At 46.3% G+C, this 19,735-nt stretch overlaps 1 protein-coding gene across 6 annotated transcripts; it reads left to right on the forward strand.

Moving 5' to 3' along the window:
• The first annotated feature begins 9,833 nt into the window (after window positions 1-9,833).
• DCAF11 (DDB1 and CUL4 associated factor 11) lies at window positions 9,834-17,872 on the forward strand. 6 transcript variants are annotated; one of them, XM_036240826.1, is made up of 15 exons: window positions 9,834-9,945; window positions 10,561-10,767; window positions 11,904-12,031; window positions 12,275-12,402; window positions 12,668-12,732; window positions 13,048-13,148; window positions 13,308-13,454; window positions 13,667-13,721; window positions 14,076-14,144; window positions 14,504-14,561; window positions 14,651-14,836; window positions 15,288-15,441; window positions 15,848-16,000; window positions 16,809-16,915; window positions 17,013-17,872. In XM_036240826.1, exons 2-15 carry the CDS (start codon window positions 10,613-10,615, stop codon window positions 17,145-17,147), a joined length of 1,641 nt encoding a protein of 546 aa, XP_036096719.1. In that variant the 5' UTR covers window positions 9,834-9,945; window positions 10,561-10,612; the 3' UTR covers window positions 17,148-17,872. The 6 variants fall into 6 exon arrangements, with proteins under 6 accessions (XP_036096719.1, XP_036096759.1, XP_036096733.1 ...); XM_036240840.1 differs by lacking the exon at window positions 9,834-9,945 and adding an exon at window positions 10,017-10,148; XM_036240832.1 differs by lacking the exon at window positions 9,834-9,945 and adding an exon at window positions 10,228-10,296.
• The last annotated feature ends 1,863 nt before the right edge of the window (window positions 17,873-19,735 follow it).

Below are 19,735 nucleotides of genomic sequence, written 5' to 3' on the forward strand. Positions count from 1 at the left end.
TGACTCACTGGTTAAGCATTGACCCAGGCACCAAGAGGTCACCACTTCGATTACTGGTCAGGGTACACGCCCAGGCTGTGGGCCCAATCCCCAGTGGGGGGCATGCAGGAGGTGGCCAATGTTCTCTCTCATCGATGTTTATATCTCTCTCTCCCTGTCCCTTCCTCTCTCTCTAAAATCAATAAAGAAAAAAAAAAAAAAGTGCATATGAATCACCAGGGGAATCTTACTAAAAATACAGATTCTCAGTCAGCAAGTCTGGGGTGGCCCAGAGATTCTGTTTCTCATACAAGCTCCTGCATAATGCTGATGCTGCTGTTCCAGGGACCATAGTTTGAGTAGCAAGGCCTTGGCCTAAACTCTGAAATCAACTTTAGAGGGAAACTATAAAAAGAGAGAGTTATGATCCTATATAAATGAGGGCATCAGCTGAGGACAACTTCACCTGCGATCTGGATCAGGCTGAGTGAATATATAAACTGAGGTGGGGAAGATGGAAGTCTGTATACAGAAAATGAGAATAAAATTCAACAAATAACTTGGCATCACTGGGAATTCCCTCAAAAGAAAACACTGGAGGAGGAAACATCAAGTGTTCCAGAAAACAGCCAATAACCAGTTATAATGTGTAAGAGCAGACAAGACTAATGGTCAGGGTAGATCACATGCTAAAATACAGTGAGCAATGGAGTCCATTGCACTTAAAAATATGCAGACAAATCCTCAGCTTCATAAACAGCATGTGATGACTGAAACAATATGATCTTAAGCAGCATAACAGATGTTAGGCACACTGTAGACTCATGCCAGGGGTGCCTCTCAGTTTCTTTATCTGTGGAATGCAGATGTGCCTACACCATACAGTGCTATTAAGATGAAGAGTCAGTGGTGCCAGGCACTCAGAACTATACCATGGAGAATCTTTTTTCCTGCCAAGGCCCATTTGGATATTTATAATATCATTTGCGGGCCATATAAAATAATCAACTTATAAATTAGTTTGCTATATTTGGTCAGGCTAATCTGGTGAGGCATGTGATGTTAGCTGATATTGATTTCGAGGACCTTATAAGGCCTGCAGGCCAGCCGTTCCCCATCCCTGTAACTTTTACATACATTAGCTGTCTTCACCTTTCCACTCTATATTGATTAAATTAGGCCACGTGAGCCTATATTGTATATTGCTGACTCTGCAGTTTAAGAGTAAAATGAGCAATGTAAATAAAATTTAGAAAAAAAAAATAGGTTTGGGAGTCCCTCCAGGAAAGAGACAGGGAACTGGGGTTCCAGGCACCTTTCTGATATCTAAATGTACAGTTATGTGAAGATGTTAGCCTTAAAAATGATTGTGTCAATTAGAATAAAAGTGGGCTACATGCCCTATAGCTCCAGATAAATAATAAAAGATAGATAACATTGTAATTAACCTTTTTATATTAAAAGATACAAAACAAAGATATAGGTTCATAAACTAAAGTGAATACCCTTGAAACTATCACCTAGAGAAAGAAACAGAACTTTTCCAGACACCAAAAGTGGCCCCCACCACCACCACACACACCTCACGTCGTCTCCATCACAGCCCCTCCTTCCTGGCAGAAATGAATACTATGGTGCACCATAATCACTTCCTTGCCTTGACTTTTTTTTTTTTTTTTGTAGTTTTATCACCCAAATGTGGATCCCTAAACATTATAGTTTAGCTTTGCCCATTTTTTTTTTCAAAATTTTCATGTGGTTTTTAAGTCTCTTTCAATCTACAGGTTCCCCCTCCATTATTTTCTTTTACCTCAATTTAACCATTGAAAAATCCCGGCCGAGATGTTCACTGCTTAGACTCATTAACTTATTAGAGATTTCAAAGCAGCCATATCTAAGCTCTGTCATAATAGTTAGAATACTTTTACAAAAGGACACTCCCTTTATCTTCTATTCATTACCCTGAGGTACAGTTTAATGAGGTACAGTTTATATAGAAACAGCAATATAACTGCTTCTGCCCTGGCCGGTTTGGCTCAGCAGTTAGAACGTCGGCCTGCGGTCCAGAGAGACCTGGGTTCAGTTCCCGCTAAGGGCATGTACCTCAGTTACAGTTTGTCGCCGGCCCTGGTTGGGTCATGTGGGTGGCAACCATTCGATGTGTCCCTTTCATGTTGATGTGTGTGTGTGTGTGTCTCTCTCTCTCTCCCTCCCTCCCTCCCTCTCTCCCTCCCACTCTATCTGAGCAAAATATTGAAAAATGTCCTCGGGTGAGGATAAAAAAAATAAGAATATAACTGCTTCTTTTTCTTTACTTACCATCTTCAGAATAATGATTTATTTCCTTTTCCTTCAAAAATGTGACCAATTAGCCCTGGCCGGTTTGGCTCAGCAGGGAGTGCTGGCCTGCGGACCAGAGAGTCCTGAATTCGGTTCCCGCTAGGGGCATGTACCAAAACAAAACAAAACAAAAACAAAAATGTGACCAATTAATTACACACACATAAACCCACTATGAACTCATGGATTTAAACATAATGTTTATTTATTTGTATTGATTGATTTTGGAGAGAGAAGAATGGAGAGAGGGAGAGAGAGAAAGAAACAGAAATTGATTTGTTGTTCCACTTATTAATGCATTCATTGGCTGACTCTTGTATATACCCTGACCTGGGATGGAACCTGCAACCTTGGCTTGTTGGGACAACTCTCTAAACCAACTGAGGTACACAGCCAGGACTCCTAAACATAATGTTTATTAAATTATCCTTATTAATGCTCATCCCATCTTTGGCCAGGAGAACTAGGCTCCTGGGTCCTTTTGATATTACCCTGATAGTGTTTCCTAGTTTCTTTGCTATCTGGTACAAGTTGTTTCATGTTCATCTGTACATTTCCTGCCCCAGACCTAGAATCAGCCATTTCTCCAAGCTCTGTCTTCTCTCTATGGGAAATGGTATTTTAAGATATATGTGGCAGGAGTATTCATTGATACTGAATTAATCATTGTTCTAGACCTTTTCAGTGGATAGGGACAGAAAGATAAAACACCTCATGAGTTCATACTGATAGTTCCTATTCAAACTCAGGGCTCAAGGGTTTATAACTTTTTCAATATGACATCTGTACCTCCTGTCCACCACACACAAAAATATGGTTCTCAAAGACACAGGACTAGAAAGTATTAGAAATCTTGTAATTAGCCCTGGCTGGTCTGGCTCAGTGGTTGGAGTGTCAGCCTGCAGACCAGAGAGTCCTGGGTTCGGTTTCTGCTAGGGGCATGTACTAAAAAAAAAAAGAAAGAAATCTTGTAATTATTCAATTGCTTTATAGTCAACACATTTTAAGTCCTGGTTAAATTAGCATACTTCCCCCTTTCCTTTACACAGGGAACGCTGCAGAAGATAATGTGTAAACACATCAGTCACTTCAGAATTTTCCCTTGTGTTGCTTGGGGCTGTACACCTGTCCCAGGAGCTCTGTGCAGTCAGCAGGCAAGGAGCTGAGATGGGAGAGAGGTGAGGACAGTTAGCCAGAGGAAAACAAAATTGCTTTCCCCTCCCCTCTTTAGCCCAGCCTGCCCTCTGGTGGAGATGCTAATGAGCCGGAAACAGCCCAAGGCAGGTCAGACAGGAAGTCAGCTAGCTGACATTTACTTACCAATTACCAGAACTGGTCCTAAAATGGGTGCTAACGGTAGAAATCCTCTCAGTGGCTTTAAGTGTAGCTGGGGAGGGTAGAGCTGCCCAAACGGAAAGCACTTTACAAACTGTCACCAAGTAACACACCAGATCTCAAAAATGAGAGGCAAGGCCAATGGAGTTTATCAAAATGACTTAATTATAATTATTTTTAAAGAAATACCATATTCACAATGGGGTAAAGACGGTCTATTAAATAAATGGTGTTGGGAAAATTGGAACACATGCAAAAATAAAATGAAACTAGATCACCTTTTTACACCATATACAAGAATAAACTCAATATAGATTAAAGACTTAAAAGTAAGACTCGAAACAATAAAACTCCTAGAAGAAAACATAGACAATAAAATATCTGACATTTCTCTTAGTAATATTTTTTTCTGATATAGCTCCTCAAGCAAGGGAAGAAAAAGAAAAATAAAGAAATGGGACTACATTCCTTGCCGGTGTGGTTCAGTTGGATGAGTGTCATCCCGTCCACTGAGAGGTTGCTAGTTCGATTCCCAATCAGGAGGCAGCTGATCAATGTTTTTTTTTCTCTCTCTCTCTCTTCTTTCCTCTCTGAAATGAAAAAAGAAAAAAAGAAAAAGATGATCCCTCTTCTAGGAATATATCCTAAGAAACCTGAAACACCCATCAAAAAGAATATATGCACCCCTATGTTCATAGCAGCGCTATTTACAATAGCTAAGATCTGGAAACAGCCAAGTGTCTATTAGTAGACGTAAAAAAGCTGTGGTACATTTACACAATGGAATACTGTGCAGCTATAAAAAAGAAAGATCTTATCCTTTGAGACAACATGGAGGGACCTGAAGTGCATTGTGCTAAGTGAAATAAGCCAGTCAGAGAAAGATAAGTATCATATGATCTCACTTATTTGTGGACTATAGTGAACAAAATAAGCTGACAAACAAAATAGATCCAGAGACATGGAAGTAGGGAACAGACTGACAAACCTCAGAGGGAAGGGGGCTGAGGGTAGAGATAAGCCACAGAACATATATGCATATATGCATAACCAGTGAACACAGACAACAGTGCAGTGAAGGCAGGAGGTGGGGTGGAAGCAGGAAGGAGGGTGTCGATGGGGAAAATAAAAGGAGGGACATCTGTAATACTTTCAACAATATTTTTTTTTTTTATCCTCACCCGAGGACATTTTTCCATTTTTTGTACAGATAGAGTGGGAGGGAGAGAGAGGAAGGGAGAGAGAGAGAGAAACATCGATGTGAAGGGACACATCGAGTGGCTGCCACCCGCACGACCAACCAGGGCCGGGGACAAACTGCAACCGAAGTACGTGCCCTTAGCGGGAACCGAACCCGGGTCTCTGCGGACCGCAGGCCGACGCTCCAACAGCTGAGCCAAACTGGCCAGGGCTCAACAATATTTTTTAAAATAGAAATAGTAGTTGCCTGGCCGGTGTGGCTCACTGGTTAAGCATCGACCCATACACCAAGAGGTCACCAATTCAATTCCCAGTCAGGCAAATGCCCAGGTTGTGGGCCCCATCCCCAGTGTGGGGCATGCAGGAGGCCGCCAATCCATGTTCTCTCATTGGTGTTTTTCTCTCTCTCTCCTTTCCTCTCTCTCTAAAATCAATAAAAAAAAAAAAAAGAAAGAAATAGTACTACAGCAAACTAAAGTTTTTGCACAGCAAAAGAAACCATCAACAAAACAAAAAGACATCCCTGGCCAGTTTGGCACAGCGGTTAAAGCATCGGCCCGTGGACCAGAGAGTCCCAGGTTCAGTTCCTGCTGAGGGCACTACCTCGGTTGCAGTTTGTCTCTGGCCCCGGTTGGGGTCATGTGAGTGGCAACCAGTCGATGTGTGTCTCTCTCTCTTCCCCCCTCTCTCCCTCCCACTCTATTTGAAGATAAATGCAAAAGTGTCCTCGGGTGAGGATAAAAAAAACAAAAAACCAAAAAGACAACCTACTGAATGTGAGAATATATTCTCTAGTGATACATTTGATAAGGGGTTAATATCCAAAATTTACAAAGAACTCATATAACACAACACCAAAACAAACAAATAATCCAATTTAAAAGTGGACAGAGGATCTGAATAAATACTTCTCCAAAGAGGGCTATATAGATGGCCAATAGACATATGAAAAGATGTTCAATTCATCACCAGAAAAATGCAAATTAAAACCACAAAGAAATATCACCTCAGAATGGCTATCATCAATAAATCAACAAACAACAAATATTAGAGAAGTTGTGGAGAAAAGAGAACCCTCGGGCACTGTTGGTGGGAATGCAGATTGATGTAGGCACTATGGAAAACAATATGGAGTGCCCTTAAAAAATTAAAAATGGAACTGCTATTCCATTGGTATATATCCGAAAAAGTCCAAAACACTAATTCGAAAGAATATATGTTCACTGCAGCATTGTTTACAATAACCAAGATATGGAAGCAACCCAAGTGCCCCTCAATAGACAAGTGGCTAAAAAAGCTGTGGTGCATATATACAATGGAATATTTTACTCAGCCATAAAGAAGAATGAACTATTACCATTTGCAACAGCATGGATGGTATTATGCTAAGTGAAATAAGTCATGCAAAGGCAAATACTATATGATTTCACTTATATGTGAAATCTAAAGAACAAAATAAATGAACAAACAAAAATTGAAGCAGATTCATAGATACAAAGAACAGACTGATTGTTGACAGAGGGAAGGGACATTGAGGAACTGAGCAAAAAAAGTGAAGAGATTAAGAAGCACAAATTGGTAGTTACCAAAATAGCCACAGGGATATAAAGTACGGCATAGGGAATATAGTCAATAATATTGTAATAACTATGTATGTTGTCAGATGGATACTAGACTTATCAGGGGGATCAATTCATAAGTTATATGTCTAACCACTATGCTGTACACCTCAAACTAATATAATATTGAAAGTAAACTGTAATTTAAAAAAAAAAAATGCCATTTTCTTTCAATGGAACACATAGTATACCCTAAGATATAACTGTTCATACACATTTTTAAAATATTATAAGTGACATAATCAAGTTCATAGGCTTAAAAATCGTACATACAAAAATCAGTCAGTGGATTCAGACTCATTTGCCCTGGTATGGCTTAGATGGTTGAGTGTTATCCGTTGCACCAAAAAGTTACCAGTTTGATTCCCAGTCAGGACACATGCCCAGGTTGCCAAAAGCCAATTAATGTTTCTCTCTCACATTGATGTTTCTGTCACTTTCTCCCTCTCCCTAAAATCAACAAAAACATATATATATATATATATATATATATATATATATTTTAAAGATTCATTTTGGTCATAAAACTCAGGATTTGGGGGGTTTTTTGTTTGTTTGTTTTCACATTTCCACGACTTTTATATGTTTATTCAGTAATGTAAGCCCTGGCCAGTTTGGCTCAGCAGTTGGAGCATCAGCCTGTGGACCAGAGAGTCCCGGGATCGGTTCCCACTAGGGGTACGTATCAAAGAATAAATAATGTACAAGTTCCATATTTCAAAGGCTTGAATTTAAATTTTATTCAGTTTTTTTCTTTTATCCTCACCCGAGGACATTTTTCCATTTTTTATTCAGATGGAGCAGGAGGGAGAGAGAAGAGAGAGAAAAACATCGACGTGAAAGGGACACATCGAGTGGCTGCCACCTGCATGACCCAACCAGGGCCAGGGACAAACTGCAATGAAAGTACATGCCCTTAGTGGGAACCAAATCCAGGTCTCTCCGGACCGCAGGCTGACGCTCTAACCACTGAACCAAAACAGTCAGGGCTAAATTTTATTCAGTTTTAAACTGGATTTGTAAGTGCTAAGAAGCCAAGGAGAAGATGAAAAAGGTAATCAAAAAATGCATTATTCTCGCCCTGGCCGGTTTGGCTCAGCGGTTAGAGCGTTGGCCTGCGGTCCGGAGAGACCCGGGTTCGGTTCCCGCTAAGGGCATGTACCTCGGTTGCAGTTTGTCCCCGGCCCTGGTTGGTCGTGCGGGTGGCAGCCACTCGATGTGTCCCTTTCACATCGATGTTTCTCTCTCTCTCTCCCTCCTGCTCTATCTGAACAAAGAATGAAAAAGTGTCCTCGAGTGAGGATTAAAAAAAAAAAAAATGCATTATTCTCAATAAAAAAATAAAATGCCTGGCTGGTATGGCTTAGTTGGTTAGGTGTCATCTCATGCACCAAGAGGTCATTGGTTAGATTCCTGGTCAGGGCACATGCCAGGGTTGCAGGCTTTATCCCCAGTAGGGAGCATGCAGGAGGCAGCCGATCAATGTTTCTCTCTCCCCCTCTCTCTCCCTTCTTCTCTCTCTAAAATCCATAACAACATGTTTTTTTAAAATGCATTATTAAGATGCGTTGAACAGTTTTTGTTATTTTGTGGACCTCAAGTATTGCAGTTGTATTAATCATGTTCATGCTATACCTTTGTCACTAATTCATGCAAGGCCTTTTCCATTTTATATGTTCAATGGTATAATGACCCCGGGTATTTTCATACTTTCTTATGCAAAATTGAAACCATATTGTTTTTGCATCCACCACGCTATGCCACCTGAACTAACACTGTTTTTAAACCCTAACAATGAGACCCGCCAGTGTGGTTCAGTGGATTGAGCCATTCCCTATTTCGAGTCAGGGCACATGCCTGGGTTTCGGCTAGATCCCTGTAGGGGGCGTGCAGGAGGCAGGATGTCTCTCATGGGTGTTTCTCTCTCTCCCTCTCCTTTCCTCTCTAGCCAAAAATCAATAAAAACATATTTTTAAAGATTAAAATATATAAAATAAACCCTAACAATGTAACTTGAACAGTTTTCCATAGTATAAAAATAGAAGACTATAACATCATTTTAATATCTGCCTGGTATTTCTGAGTCCTACCACATGGACCATAATTTATTTAACCAATCCCGTCCTATATTGGGGTAAATTTGTTTACAGTGGACTGTTATTATCAATAGTAAAACAAATGTGGGTTTGATTTCAGGTCGCACGCCCATGAAGCCGACCCTGGTGACCAGAGATAAGGTCGGGTCTAGCAGTCTAGAGACCAGGAGCCGTCACCCAAAGGACTGACCACAACCTCGCCCTCCCAGGGAGAGTGAGGCTCAGAAGGGAAGGCCCAGGGGAATTAGGGCCCTCGCCCCTCCCTATCTTCATGGGGCTCTGGACCGGGGAGATCTCGAAGCACTTCTAAGGGAGGGCGGGTGAGGGTGCTGAGGTGCAGCTTGGGCCCTGGAACTTTGCGCCCAGCACCGCCAAGTCACTCGAGACATACCCCCAACCCAGGCTGGGCGACGATCCCGAGACGTGGCAAGTCCCAGCCTTGGACCCATCCGGGTTACTCATAAACCCGGAGCAGCCGGTGGGAGGCGGAGTAGTTGCACACCCTAGCCAGGTGGTCGGGGACGGAGAGGCACGGCGGGGACAAAGGGTCTAGGAAAGGTCTGCAAACCTCGGAGAGCCAAAGGGGCGTCTAAGGGAAACTGATGGAACCAAAAGGCCCGTAGAGACCCTCGAGGGTGTTAGGGAGCGTCTACAAAGACCACAGAGGAAAGCCAGGCGTTATCTAAAAAGTTATCAAAGAGGCTAAAGGGAGACGCTCCCAAGAACAAGCTTCCGGAAGCTAAACCCAGGAGGGAGGGTGTGGAGGCCTAGGTCCCCCGTCAGTGACGTAAACACATGCTATAGGGCCGGCACCCCTTGGGGTAGGGCCTGCTGAAGTAGCAACCAACGAAATGAGGAAGGCGGGAGCGGATTGGGAGGAAGGGAAAGGGGAGGAAAGAGGCCCTCAGAGACCATCTGAAAAGTGCGAAACCACATGAACTTTTAGGGACCGACAGCAAACTGTATTCCTCGCTAAGACACCTCTCCATAGCGAACCACCAACGTCTTTTGTAAGCTCCACCCCTCACCCATTAATTGTAATTCCGTTGTCTCTGATAGGGAAGCAACCGGTTCCCTACTAACTCCTCCCAACAAGTAGCGAACGCCCTTTCCCGATCGCGCGCTTTCTCCTCCCTCACGTCCCTCACCACTTTCTCCCACCCACCTGTCAATCACCATGCTCAGCTGTCCAGTTAGCTGGCCAAGGGGGCGGGGCCGTCAGGGGCGTCCCGTGACGTGAACTGTCCGCGGGCGGGGAAGCCGGGAGATAAGTGACGAAGGAGGCGCGTGACGGAGGAGCGGTTGGCCAACGCCGTGGCAGCAGTCGGTGTAAACAAGGCCTCGCGCCCCTGCGCTCCTGCGACCGCTCCTAGCTGGTGGGTGGTCTCGTGCGGGGCGGTAACTGTCGGCTTCAGTGGGAGGGGCTTCTCAGCTTCTTCCTGGCCTCCCCACCTTGGCGTACACACCCCCCGCACACCACGTGGGCGTGAGACTAGGAAGGAGGGGGTGTTAAGCCGAATTTTAACGTCATTGGTTGTCGCTGCTGCCGACTTTCTCAAGGGAGCGCTCTGATTGGTCGGTAAGGGGGGCGTCGGGGGTCTCTGAGTCCTAAGGCTTCTGATTGGCTAGATGAGATAAGGTAATGAGGTGCTTTCTTCAGCGAGGGGTTTTGATTGGTCTGCCAGAGAGGTTACCTGGGAATCCACCCACTCCAGGGACTTTGATAGGTGAGTTTGAGGTAGAAAACTAAGAAATTCCTCTTCGAAGGATTCTTACTGCTAAGGTAGGGTAGTCCCCTAGGCTTCTCTCTCCTTTTTTTGCCTCGCAAGATTGGGGAAAGTTTGTGTTCCTGAAGCGGGGAGAGTTGTCGCATACTAAAGAAAAAGGCACCTCCTCGGTCCCTAGGAAGTGTCGCCCTCCTAGAGATAGCGGCTGCGATCTCCGGAGACCCTTGTAGTCCTAGCGCAGGCTTTGCTTTCGCCAAACCCAAGGAGGTGACGGGAGGAGTCCCTGCCCAGAACTTAAGGATGCTGTGACCAGAAGATGGGATCACGGAACAGCAGCAGCGCAGGAACCGGGTCCGGAGACTCCTCCGAGGGCTTGCCCCGAAGAGGGACTGGCCTGCGTCGGAGTGAGGAAGAGGAAGAGGAGGATGAAGATGTGGATCTGGCCCAGGTACTGGCCTATCTCCTCCGCAGGTAACTTGCCCTCTGGTGTGTCCCCACCAGGCGCCACCACGGTCCCTTGATCCCAACATCAGGCCAGGAAGTTACAGAGGATAGGAAATGGGATTCGCCCAGGACAGCTGTTCTGTTTGAGCAGAACAGCCTTTTCTGCTGGACACTCTTAGCGCTCAGCTCCATACCCAGTAAGAGTGGTTCTTGCCCAGGGAGGTTCACCAAAATAGTCCCTCTTGTGTTCGCGGGGACTGTTCGGAGGAGCCTCTCTAGCTGTGACTACACGACTGGAATCTGTTTCCCAAGTACGATACAGAAAGGGTGGGGAGCCCTGGTGGGAAAGGAGTGATGTGAGAGGGTGAAGAGAAGAGCGGAGTGGGGAGGTGAAGTTAATTACATGTGCTATGAGGCCAGGTGGATTTACTTGAAAAACAAGTGTCAATTAACCTAACCCTAACCCTGCTCTTGAAAGAATGTTTTGAGGGAAGTGACCACCAGGAATTGACTGGAGAGGGAGTGAAACCGGCTTCATTCCTTAGTTGTGGCTTCTTGAAGACCAGACAAGCTTGGGGATCCCTTCAGAATACTGTGTTCTATGCTGGACTCCTTGGGCAGAGCTCAGAAGGCAGTGCTCCCAGAATTTTTATTTTATAACATCTTCATTAGTTTTTTTTTTTTTTTTCTTTATTAATTTTAGAGAGAGAGGAAGGGAGAGGTAGAGAGAGTTAGAAACATCGATGAGAGAGAACATCGATTGGCCACCTCCTGCATGCCCCGCACTGGGGATTGGGCCCACAACTTGGGCATGCGTCCTGTGACTGGGAATCGAACCAGAGACCTCTTGGTGCATGGGTCGATGCTTAACCGCTGAGCCACACCGGCTGGGCACTTCCAGAATTTTTAACTCTCTGGGAAGTCAGCTTAGTAGGTCCGTCAGTCTCCATGTAACGTTGGGGTTCTCTACTCCTGCTGAAAGAGTGAGAATTAGTTTCCTACTGTGTCTTATAGGAGACTGAAAATAGCTAGTCAACCTCAAAATGGGGACAGTATGCGGGTTTGAGTACCAGGTGGTCTAAGCGCTGGATAGCCATTGACTCTGAATTTGACTGGTTTGGGAAAGGGATCCTCCCCCTTTATCATGGGGGGTATCTCCACAGGGGCCAAGTGAGGTTGGTGCAGGGAGGAGGTGCAGCAAATTTACAACTCATCCAGGCCCTCTCGGACTCGGAGGAAGAGCATGACAGTGCCTGGGATGGTCGTCTCGGGGACCGATACAATCCACCTGGTAAGAAGAAAGGCAGACTGAGACCCTAACATCAGAAAACTTTCATTAGAAAATTTTATTTTTCTTTTTAATTTTGGCAAAAAACAAGAAGTTAAATGGAAAAAAGATGAGATAATTTAGGGAACAAGGGAGTCCTTGCAGGCCCAGTATATGCAGCCACATTGAGTGGACTTAAGCACAGTTCTGCTAACTATCATTTGGGGCTGAAAGACCTAGGACGAAACTTCTCCTTGGTCCTCACAGTAGATGCAACCCCTGATACCCGGGAGCTGGAATGCAATGAGATCAAGACACAAGTGGAATTGGCCACAGGACGTCTGGGGCTTAGGCGGGCAGTCCGGGAGCACACCTTTCCTCAAATGCTGTACCAGGTAGGCCTCTCCACCTCCTTCCAGCCCACAGCAGGCCTTTCAAGAAGCTCTGCCAGCCCCAGAGAAGAGGGAAGTAAACTTTCCAAAGAAGTCTCAAGTGCTGGAGCTGGAGAGTTCTTAGCCAGCCTGCATCAGAGTTTGGTGGGACATACTGTGTATGGTGTCCATTTCTGTAACAAGAACAACAGCTTTGGAGGAGGGAGGTTGGTGTGGCTGAAGTGGCCCTGTGTTTCTGCTAGCAATATTCCCCAATCCCTTCCTTTAGAGAGAACGGGGCCTCTGCCACCAGGGAAGCTTCTCCCTTGGAGAACAATCTCGAGTGATGTCTCAGTGAGTATGGGGCTTGGTGGAGAGACTCTAAGGGCCAGATAGGTCTTATCACCTAAATTTTGAAGGGATAGATGTTAAAGGATCCTCATGGATATTAAAGTTAGGTTAAGATGGGGTTAAGGCTTTGAGAATAAACAAAATGGAAAAGTATAGCAATTGAGAGAATGATAGAATGAGTGAAAGAAAGGTGATTGTACCCACAGCCAAAAGGGAAGAATGCCCTTGTACTCACATCCAGCTCTGTTAGGAGTCTAATAACTGGGATGCTCCTCATCCTGAGCTCCCCTTACCCTCATTTTCCCTCTGCTTCCCCAGCTTCTTGCCCAATGATCTGGGCTTCACTGATACCTACTCTCAGAAGGCTTTCTGTGGCATCTACAGCAAAGATGGTCAAATCTTCATGTCTGCTTGCCAAGGTACCAAACCCTGGTCCTATGAACAAGGAACAGTCCCTCTGGCTGAGGCTAGAAAGGCCCTGACCCTGACTTAGGGATGCTTAGTCAGAGCACATTTCTCTGAGATAAGTCTTAACAAGGAGGGTATTCCCTAATTCTTTCTGGTCCCCACTTACACAGACCAGACGATCAGACTGTATGACTGCCGATATGGCCGCTTTCATAAATTCAAGAGCATCAAGGCCCGGGATGTAGGCTGGAGTGTCCTGGATGTGGCCTTCACCCCTGATGGGAACCATTTCCTATACTCCAGCTGGTCTGATTACAGTGAGTATGCCCTAGACTTCTGTTGTCTCTCCAGCCTGGGACCTGAGATCTCCAAATGCCCACCTTCTCTGTGGCAGGACTCCATGCCTTCTCCTGAAAAGATCACTTCCAGGGTCGGACATCCTGGCCCTTTGTTTTATCTCCTCTCTAGTTTCACTTCCACCTGTCTTCCCCCAGCCCTAAAAGATTCTTGTTTCTCTTGCTTCTCTTAGTTCATATCTGCAACATCTACGGGGAGGGAGACACACACACTGCCCTGGATCTAAGGTACTGGCTTCCCTTCCTGGTCAGACTCATCAGAAACTTCTCAAGGAAGGCTCTCCAGGAGCAAAACTCTTGAACTGGAACTCCTGCTTAGAGGGAAAAGTACACTGGTTGCAAGTTTCTCTGTGTGGATTCCTGGGAGGGACCCACCCATCCTGTCAGCAGAGGACCAGGGTAAAAGAGATGGTTGCAGGATTATTTCTGGGTTCTCCCTGAGGTGATCCACATTCTGGCTCATGTTGGCAGGACTTCTTTTCTCCTGAGAACTGTGCCTTACAACCCTCATCAGATTCTGTGTGCATTAACAAAGGCTGACAGGAAGTGTACTTAATCAGTTCCTCCTTTGCTCTTTTTTAGGCCAGATGAACGTCGCTTTGCTGTCTTCTCCATTGCTGTCTCTTCAGATGGACGAGAAGTGCTAGGAGGGTGAGTGTTTGTGGGAGATCTTGCCCTCAGTTAATGAGATAGAGTCTCCCCAGAGACCAGCTCTGCTGTTACAGAAATTGTACTGGATACCCCTACCCAGGCAGCTCTGAAGAACAACCAGCCCTTCTCCAAGGTCAGGGCTTACAACTTGCTTCACCTCTTGTTCACCATTTACCCAGAATGAGATGGGAGGTCTCAAACTTCCTTGCAAACACAGCGAACTCTTCTTCTACCTCCTTTATAAGAAGAGTCAAGGGTTTGCCCTCAGCAGGACTTCACAACAAGGACTCTCCAGAGCACACATATCATTAGTCCTCTCAGTTCTGGCTTTAGGACCCTCTTTATCCCTTCCCTTTCAGGGCCAATGATGGCTGCCTGTATGTCTTTGATCGAGAACAGAACCGGCGCACCCTTCAGGTACTGCTCCTGAGACTTGGAGTCTCTGCTTCCTGGTCCTTGGCTATTAGAAGACCCAGAAAGAGGTCCTAGGTATCTCTCTCCCCTAGATTGAGTCCCATGAGGATGATGTGAATGCAGTGGCCTTTGCTGACATAAGCTCCCAGATCCTGTTCTCTGGGGGTGACGATGCCATCTGCAAAGTGTGGGATCGACGCACCATGCGGGAGGATGACCCCAAGCCCGTGGGTGCACTGGCTGGACATCAGGATGGCATCACCTTCATTGACAGCAAGGTGGGCAGGGAGGCAACACTGTACAGCCAAGCTGCTAAGGTTCCAGTTGTCCAGGAAAGGATGTCAAAGTGGACTGGTGTGGGAACTCACCCAGGTTCCTTATTAGCCAAGTTTGCAAAGCTGGAGTTTAGGGAAGGGGCTTTAAGCCAGGAAACATGAGATTCATTGGTACCCAACACTGATGGGTTCCAATGGAGCAGGGTGGGGTTTTTTGTACAAGAAAAGTAGAAGACAGTTAATCCAGGGTAGAATAGGAGACCCAGCCAGTGCCACGGGCAAAGAAGGGGAAGCCTAACCAGAGGGTGGGATCTGAGGAAGAAAACCGATGAGGAAAGAGGCAAACAAAATCAGAGAACGGGCATTTTTACCCCTTCCCTGGAGCGGGGAGCTGGACTGGCAGCACCGACATTTGCAAGCTCTAACACTTCATCATCTATCGTGGTATTCACAGGGCGATGCCCGGTATCTCATCTCCAACTCCAAAGACCAGACCATCAAGCTCTGGGATATCCGGCGCTTTTCCAGCAGAGAAGGCATGGAAGCCTCACGCCAGGCTGCCACACAGCAGAACTGGGACTACCGCTGGCAGCAGGTGCCCAAAAAAGGTGAGAGAGGAAGGTAGAGCCTTAGATCTGGAGAGTGAAGAGTCAGGTGGTAGTTAAAATGTTTAACCTCTGGAGAGGCCTGTCATGGGCACAGTGAATATAGCCTCTCCCTAGTCCCCCTTGCCAGGCATTAACTCTTTGTTTGCTGAACCATGGGGAGAGCCAGGGTTTCCCAGGTTTAGGGGCCGGAGGTCACTCGGATCTAACCAGTACAAAAGTATTTCAGTATCTTAATCAGCAGAAGGCCCAGCTGACTGTTGGTGAATACCAGTTGTCTGTTAGGTGAGGAAACAGCCACCAGTTGGGGGTTGGAGAGATGATTGTGAGCATCTATCTTTGCTAAGGACTGGTGATTTGGGAGAATCCAGAATCCTAACCTCGGGCTTCTCCCTGCACCCCTATGCAGCCTGGCGGAAGCTGAAGCTCCCAGGGGACAGCTCCTTGATGACCTACCGGGGCCATGGGGTGCTGCACACCCTCATCCGATGCCGATTCTCTCCGACCCATAGCACCGGCCAGCAGTTCATCTATAGTGGCTGCTCCACCGGCAAAGTGGTTGGTAAGGCTTGTGTCAGAACTGGGGGCCTCCGGGAGGGTAGGACTGTTTCTCAGGCGTTCTACCAGTTGTAACTATCAGTGACCACCTTAAAAAACTCAGTGACATCTACAAGTGGAAGTTAATTTAGCTTGGAGCAGTGGAGGCTTAAATAGAAGCAGAAAACATTCAATTCATCAGCATTTTAAATTAAGACAAGGAACAAAGAATTCTAGTCAGTAAATATAATAGATTGCCAAAAATATACTCGGTTCTGTTTTGTAGCCAGTCAAGGAAAGAGATTGCAGATGACAAGTAGGAGGGATCAGAGGTAAAAAAGAAGGATGCCCAGAGGCATTCAGCCCCTGAAGCAGGAGGAGTGCACAAACATAGCTATAGCTGTAAGGAGCCTGGAACTGTGCATTCAGGTGGAGACCCATCCAGAAAGAGAGAAAGGTGCGCCTGTCCAGATAAGGAACAACAGGTTCATGTGTCTGTAGAGACATTTATTGTTCACTTTTGTGGTGCCTTCCAGATCTTGTGGGCTTTTTCGAAAATTGCTGCTAAAAGCTTTAAAGCCACATTGCATTTTAAGTGTAAACCTTGTGAAATTTAGCTGAGGGCCAGAGATACCCAACTAGACAATACCCTCAATCTTAGGTAGGGAAATGGGAAAGAAACTGAGAAACAGCCCCATCTGTTGTGGGTTTTGTCTTCCTGGGAAAGTGGAAAGTTGCTTGAGAAGCAGGTTAAGTGGTGTCACTCGGGGAGAGAGGAGGGGTGGCCAGAAAGTCCTGTGACCGCCCCTCTCCACTCTGGCCTTTGTGAACAGTGTACGACCTCCTCAGCGGGCACATCGTGAAGAAGCTGACCAACCACAAGGCCTGTGTGCGTGACGTCAGTTGGCATCCCTTTGAGGAGAAGATTGTTAGCAGTTCGGTGAGGTTGCAAGAGTTAGGGGGGCCAGTGCACGTCTGGGACTTGGATCTGGGAGGGAGCAGCACCCCATGACTACTTGCCACTTTCTACCCTACAGTGGGACGGGAACCTGCGTTTGTGGCAGTACCGCCAAGCTGAGTACTTCCAGGATGACATGCCGGAGTCTGAGGAACACCCCAGTGCTCCTGCCTCAGTGCCCCACTCTTCTTCGGCCTTTTCCTCACCCCAGTAGATCTGACCTCCAGTTCATACATGACTGAGCCTCTTGATAAGCTCTCTGCCTTCTCTTCCCTATCTCCCTTCTGGGGGATCTTGGGGAATCATTGGCATTGGATGGGGAGGAACAGAAGCCCAGGAGTTCTGGGGCCCTAACTGAGCCCTGGGAAATCCTCCTTGTGAGTGTCCTCACAATCTCACACCCCATTCAACTTGAGTCTCTATCTCTGGCCAGGGTCTGGCAGGACTGCTATCATCTGGTGTGTGGCCTTTGTCAGCAAGAGAACTGTCCTGAGTGTTTTTAATCATGTTTGGATGTTAGATGTTAGCTCCTAGACTAGATACTTGGGGCCAGGCCTGACCTGAGCTGTCAGCCGGGCCCATTATCCAGGACTTCACATTAAGGACTAGACTGGTCAGTCAGAGGGCCAGGCATCCTGGCCTTTCTTCCAGAGGTCCTTATGGCTAGAGCTGTAGCCCTCTGGGGAGGGTGGAATGGGTAAGGCATATCCTCAGCACCCTCCTGGGGTGGAAATTTTGTTGTTTCTCTCCTGAGTCTGGGTCTTTGGGGTAGGACAGGCTGTGGTATGAGGCTCCATGTGGCCTCACACAGGGCAGGCCCTCCCTCCCAGAACGTTCCGTCTTGCAGAGGCCAGCAGCTTCCAAGAGGGATGTTGAAGTAGGAATCCTTCGTCTTCTCACTGGCTTTGGCTCCCTCAATAAACTCTCTGTGGGAACCTGGCTCATTGTCTGTCTCTGTCTTTCTCTTTTTCCTGTCTGAGGTCTTTTGTCCTCTCGCTTCAAGAAAATAGTTTCAACAAAGCCTTCAGATATGCTCCTCTAAGGGGGAAAAATACCACTTTGATGCCCCAAGATGTAGAGAAATACCAAAATCATTTTAATTGAGCTTTTCAGTAGGCAGTCCCTCACCAACCTCAGAAACTTCCCAGCAACTAGAAATCAAGAGAGCAGGGAATAAGCACATTTTAGATCAGCACACTTGCATCAGCTCTGTTCTGGTGCTGGCCCTGAGTTGGTCCAGTCTGCAAGAACCTGGTGGGCACTGATGCCAGGCCCCATGTGGGCGTGTCACCCTCACAGCCACCCCTGTGCAGGTGAGAAATGGAGACGTGCAGAGGTCGGGCAGCATGCCGCAGAGCATAGGTGATGTGGCCAATAGGGAGCTAGAGTTCACATCCAGCTCTGATCCATCTTTCCCCACATTTCATTATCTCCAAGGCAACTTTCAAAGTGGGAGACACACCTACAGGAGTTCTCAAAAGACACAGCAAGGGGTAAAAGGGGTATTTCACAGTGAAACCAGTAATTTAAAAAAAAAATGAATTGGCCCGGCTGGTGTGGCTCAGTGGATTGAGCATCGTTTCATGGACTAAGAGGTCCTGGTTCAATTCCCAGTCAGGGCACATGCCTAGGTTGCGGGCTCAAACCCCAGTGGGGGGCATGCAGGAAGTAGCCAATCAATGTTCTCGCTCACATTGGTGTGTCTATCTCTCTCCCTTCCTCTCTAAAAAAAATCAGTAAAAACTTTTTTTTTTATCCTCACCAGAGAATATTTTTTTGCATTTATCTTCAGATAGGGTGAGAGGGAGAAGAGAGAGAGAAACTGATGTGAGAGAGACACGTTGATTGGTTGCTACCCGCACAACCCCAACTGGGGCCAGGGACAAACTGCAACCAAGTTACATGCCCTTATCGGGGAATCAAACCTGGGACTCCCCAGTCCACGGGCCAACGCTGTAACCACTGAGCAACCGGCCAGGGCTAAAACCATTTTTTTTTAAACATTAAAATTTTTTAAGTGAATTGTTCAAATGCTCAGCCTCCATGTATTCTCTTTCCTCTAAGTGATCTGCCTGGTGTGAAACTCATGCCAGATCTCCTTTCCCGCTGGCCCTTTTCATTTCCCCTCTGCCATCTCATCAAAGAGATTCACCCATCTCACCCAGAACCTGTAGTACCCCCAGGGTGCCCAAGTTAGAGGCAAATTAAAATTATGTGTCCTTGTCCTGGCAGGTATGGCTCTGTTGGTGGGGCGTCCTCCCGTGCACGGGAAGGTTGCTGGTTCGATTCCCAGTCACAGCACATGCCCAAGTTTTGGGTTTGATCCCCAGTAGTGGGCATGCAAGAGGCAGCCAATTGATGTTTCTCTCTCTCCAAAAATAAAACAATCATAAAAAACAAAACAAACAAAAAAAAACTATTAGTGTCCTCAAAACCTCATTTAACTAAGGCCCTAAATATTATACATTCTTCTCATCAAGAGATGTGTTTTGGCCCTGGCCAGTTTGGCTCAGCGGTTGGAGCGTCGGCCTGTGGATTAGAGAGTCCTGGGTTCAGTTCCCACTAAGGGCACGTACCAAAAAAAAAAAAAAGAGATGTGTTTCTAGCCTGGCCAGTATGGCTCAGTGGTTGAGCATCAACCCATGCACCAAGAGGTCACTGGTTTGAGTCCTGGTCAGGGCACATGCCCAGGTTGTGGGCCTAATCCCCATTGAGGGAAATGCAGGAGGCAGCCAGTCAATGTTCTCTCTCATCAATGTTTCTATCTCTCTCTCCCTCTCCCTTCCTCTCTAAAATCAATAA

The sequence above is a fragment of the Molossus molossus genome, unplaced genomic scaffold (genome assembly GCF_014108415.1).
Source record: "Molossus molossus isolate mMolMol1 unplaced genomic scaffold, mMolMol1.p scaffold_m16_p_1, whole genome shotgun sequence".
Taxonomy (NCBI): domain Eukaryota; kingdom Metazoa; phylum Chordata; class Mammalia; order Chiroptera; family Molossidae; genus Molossus; species Molossus molossus.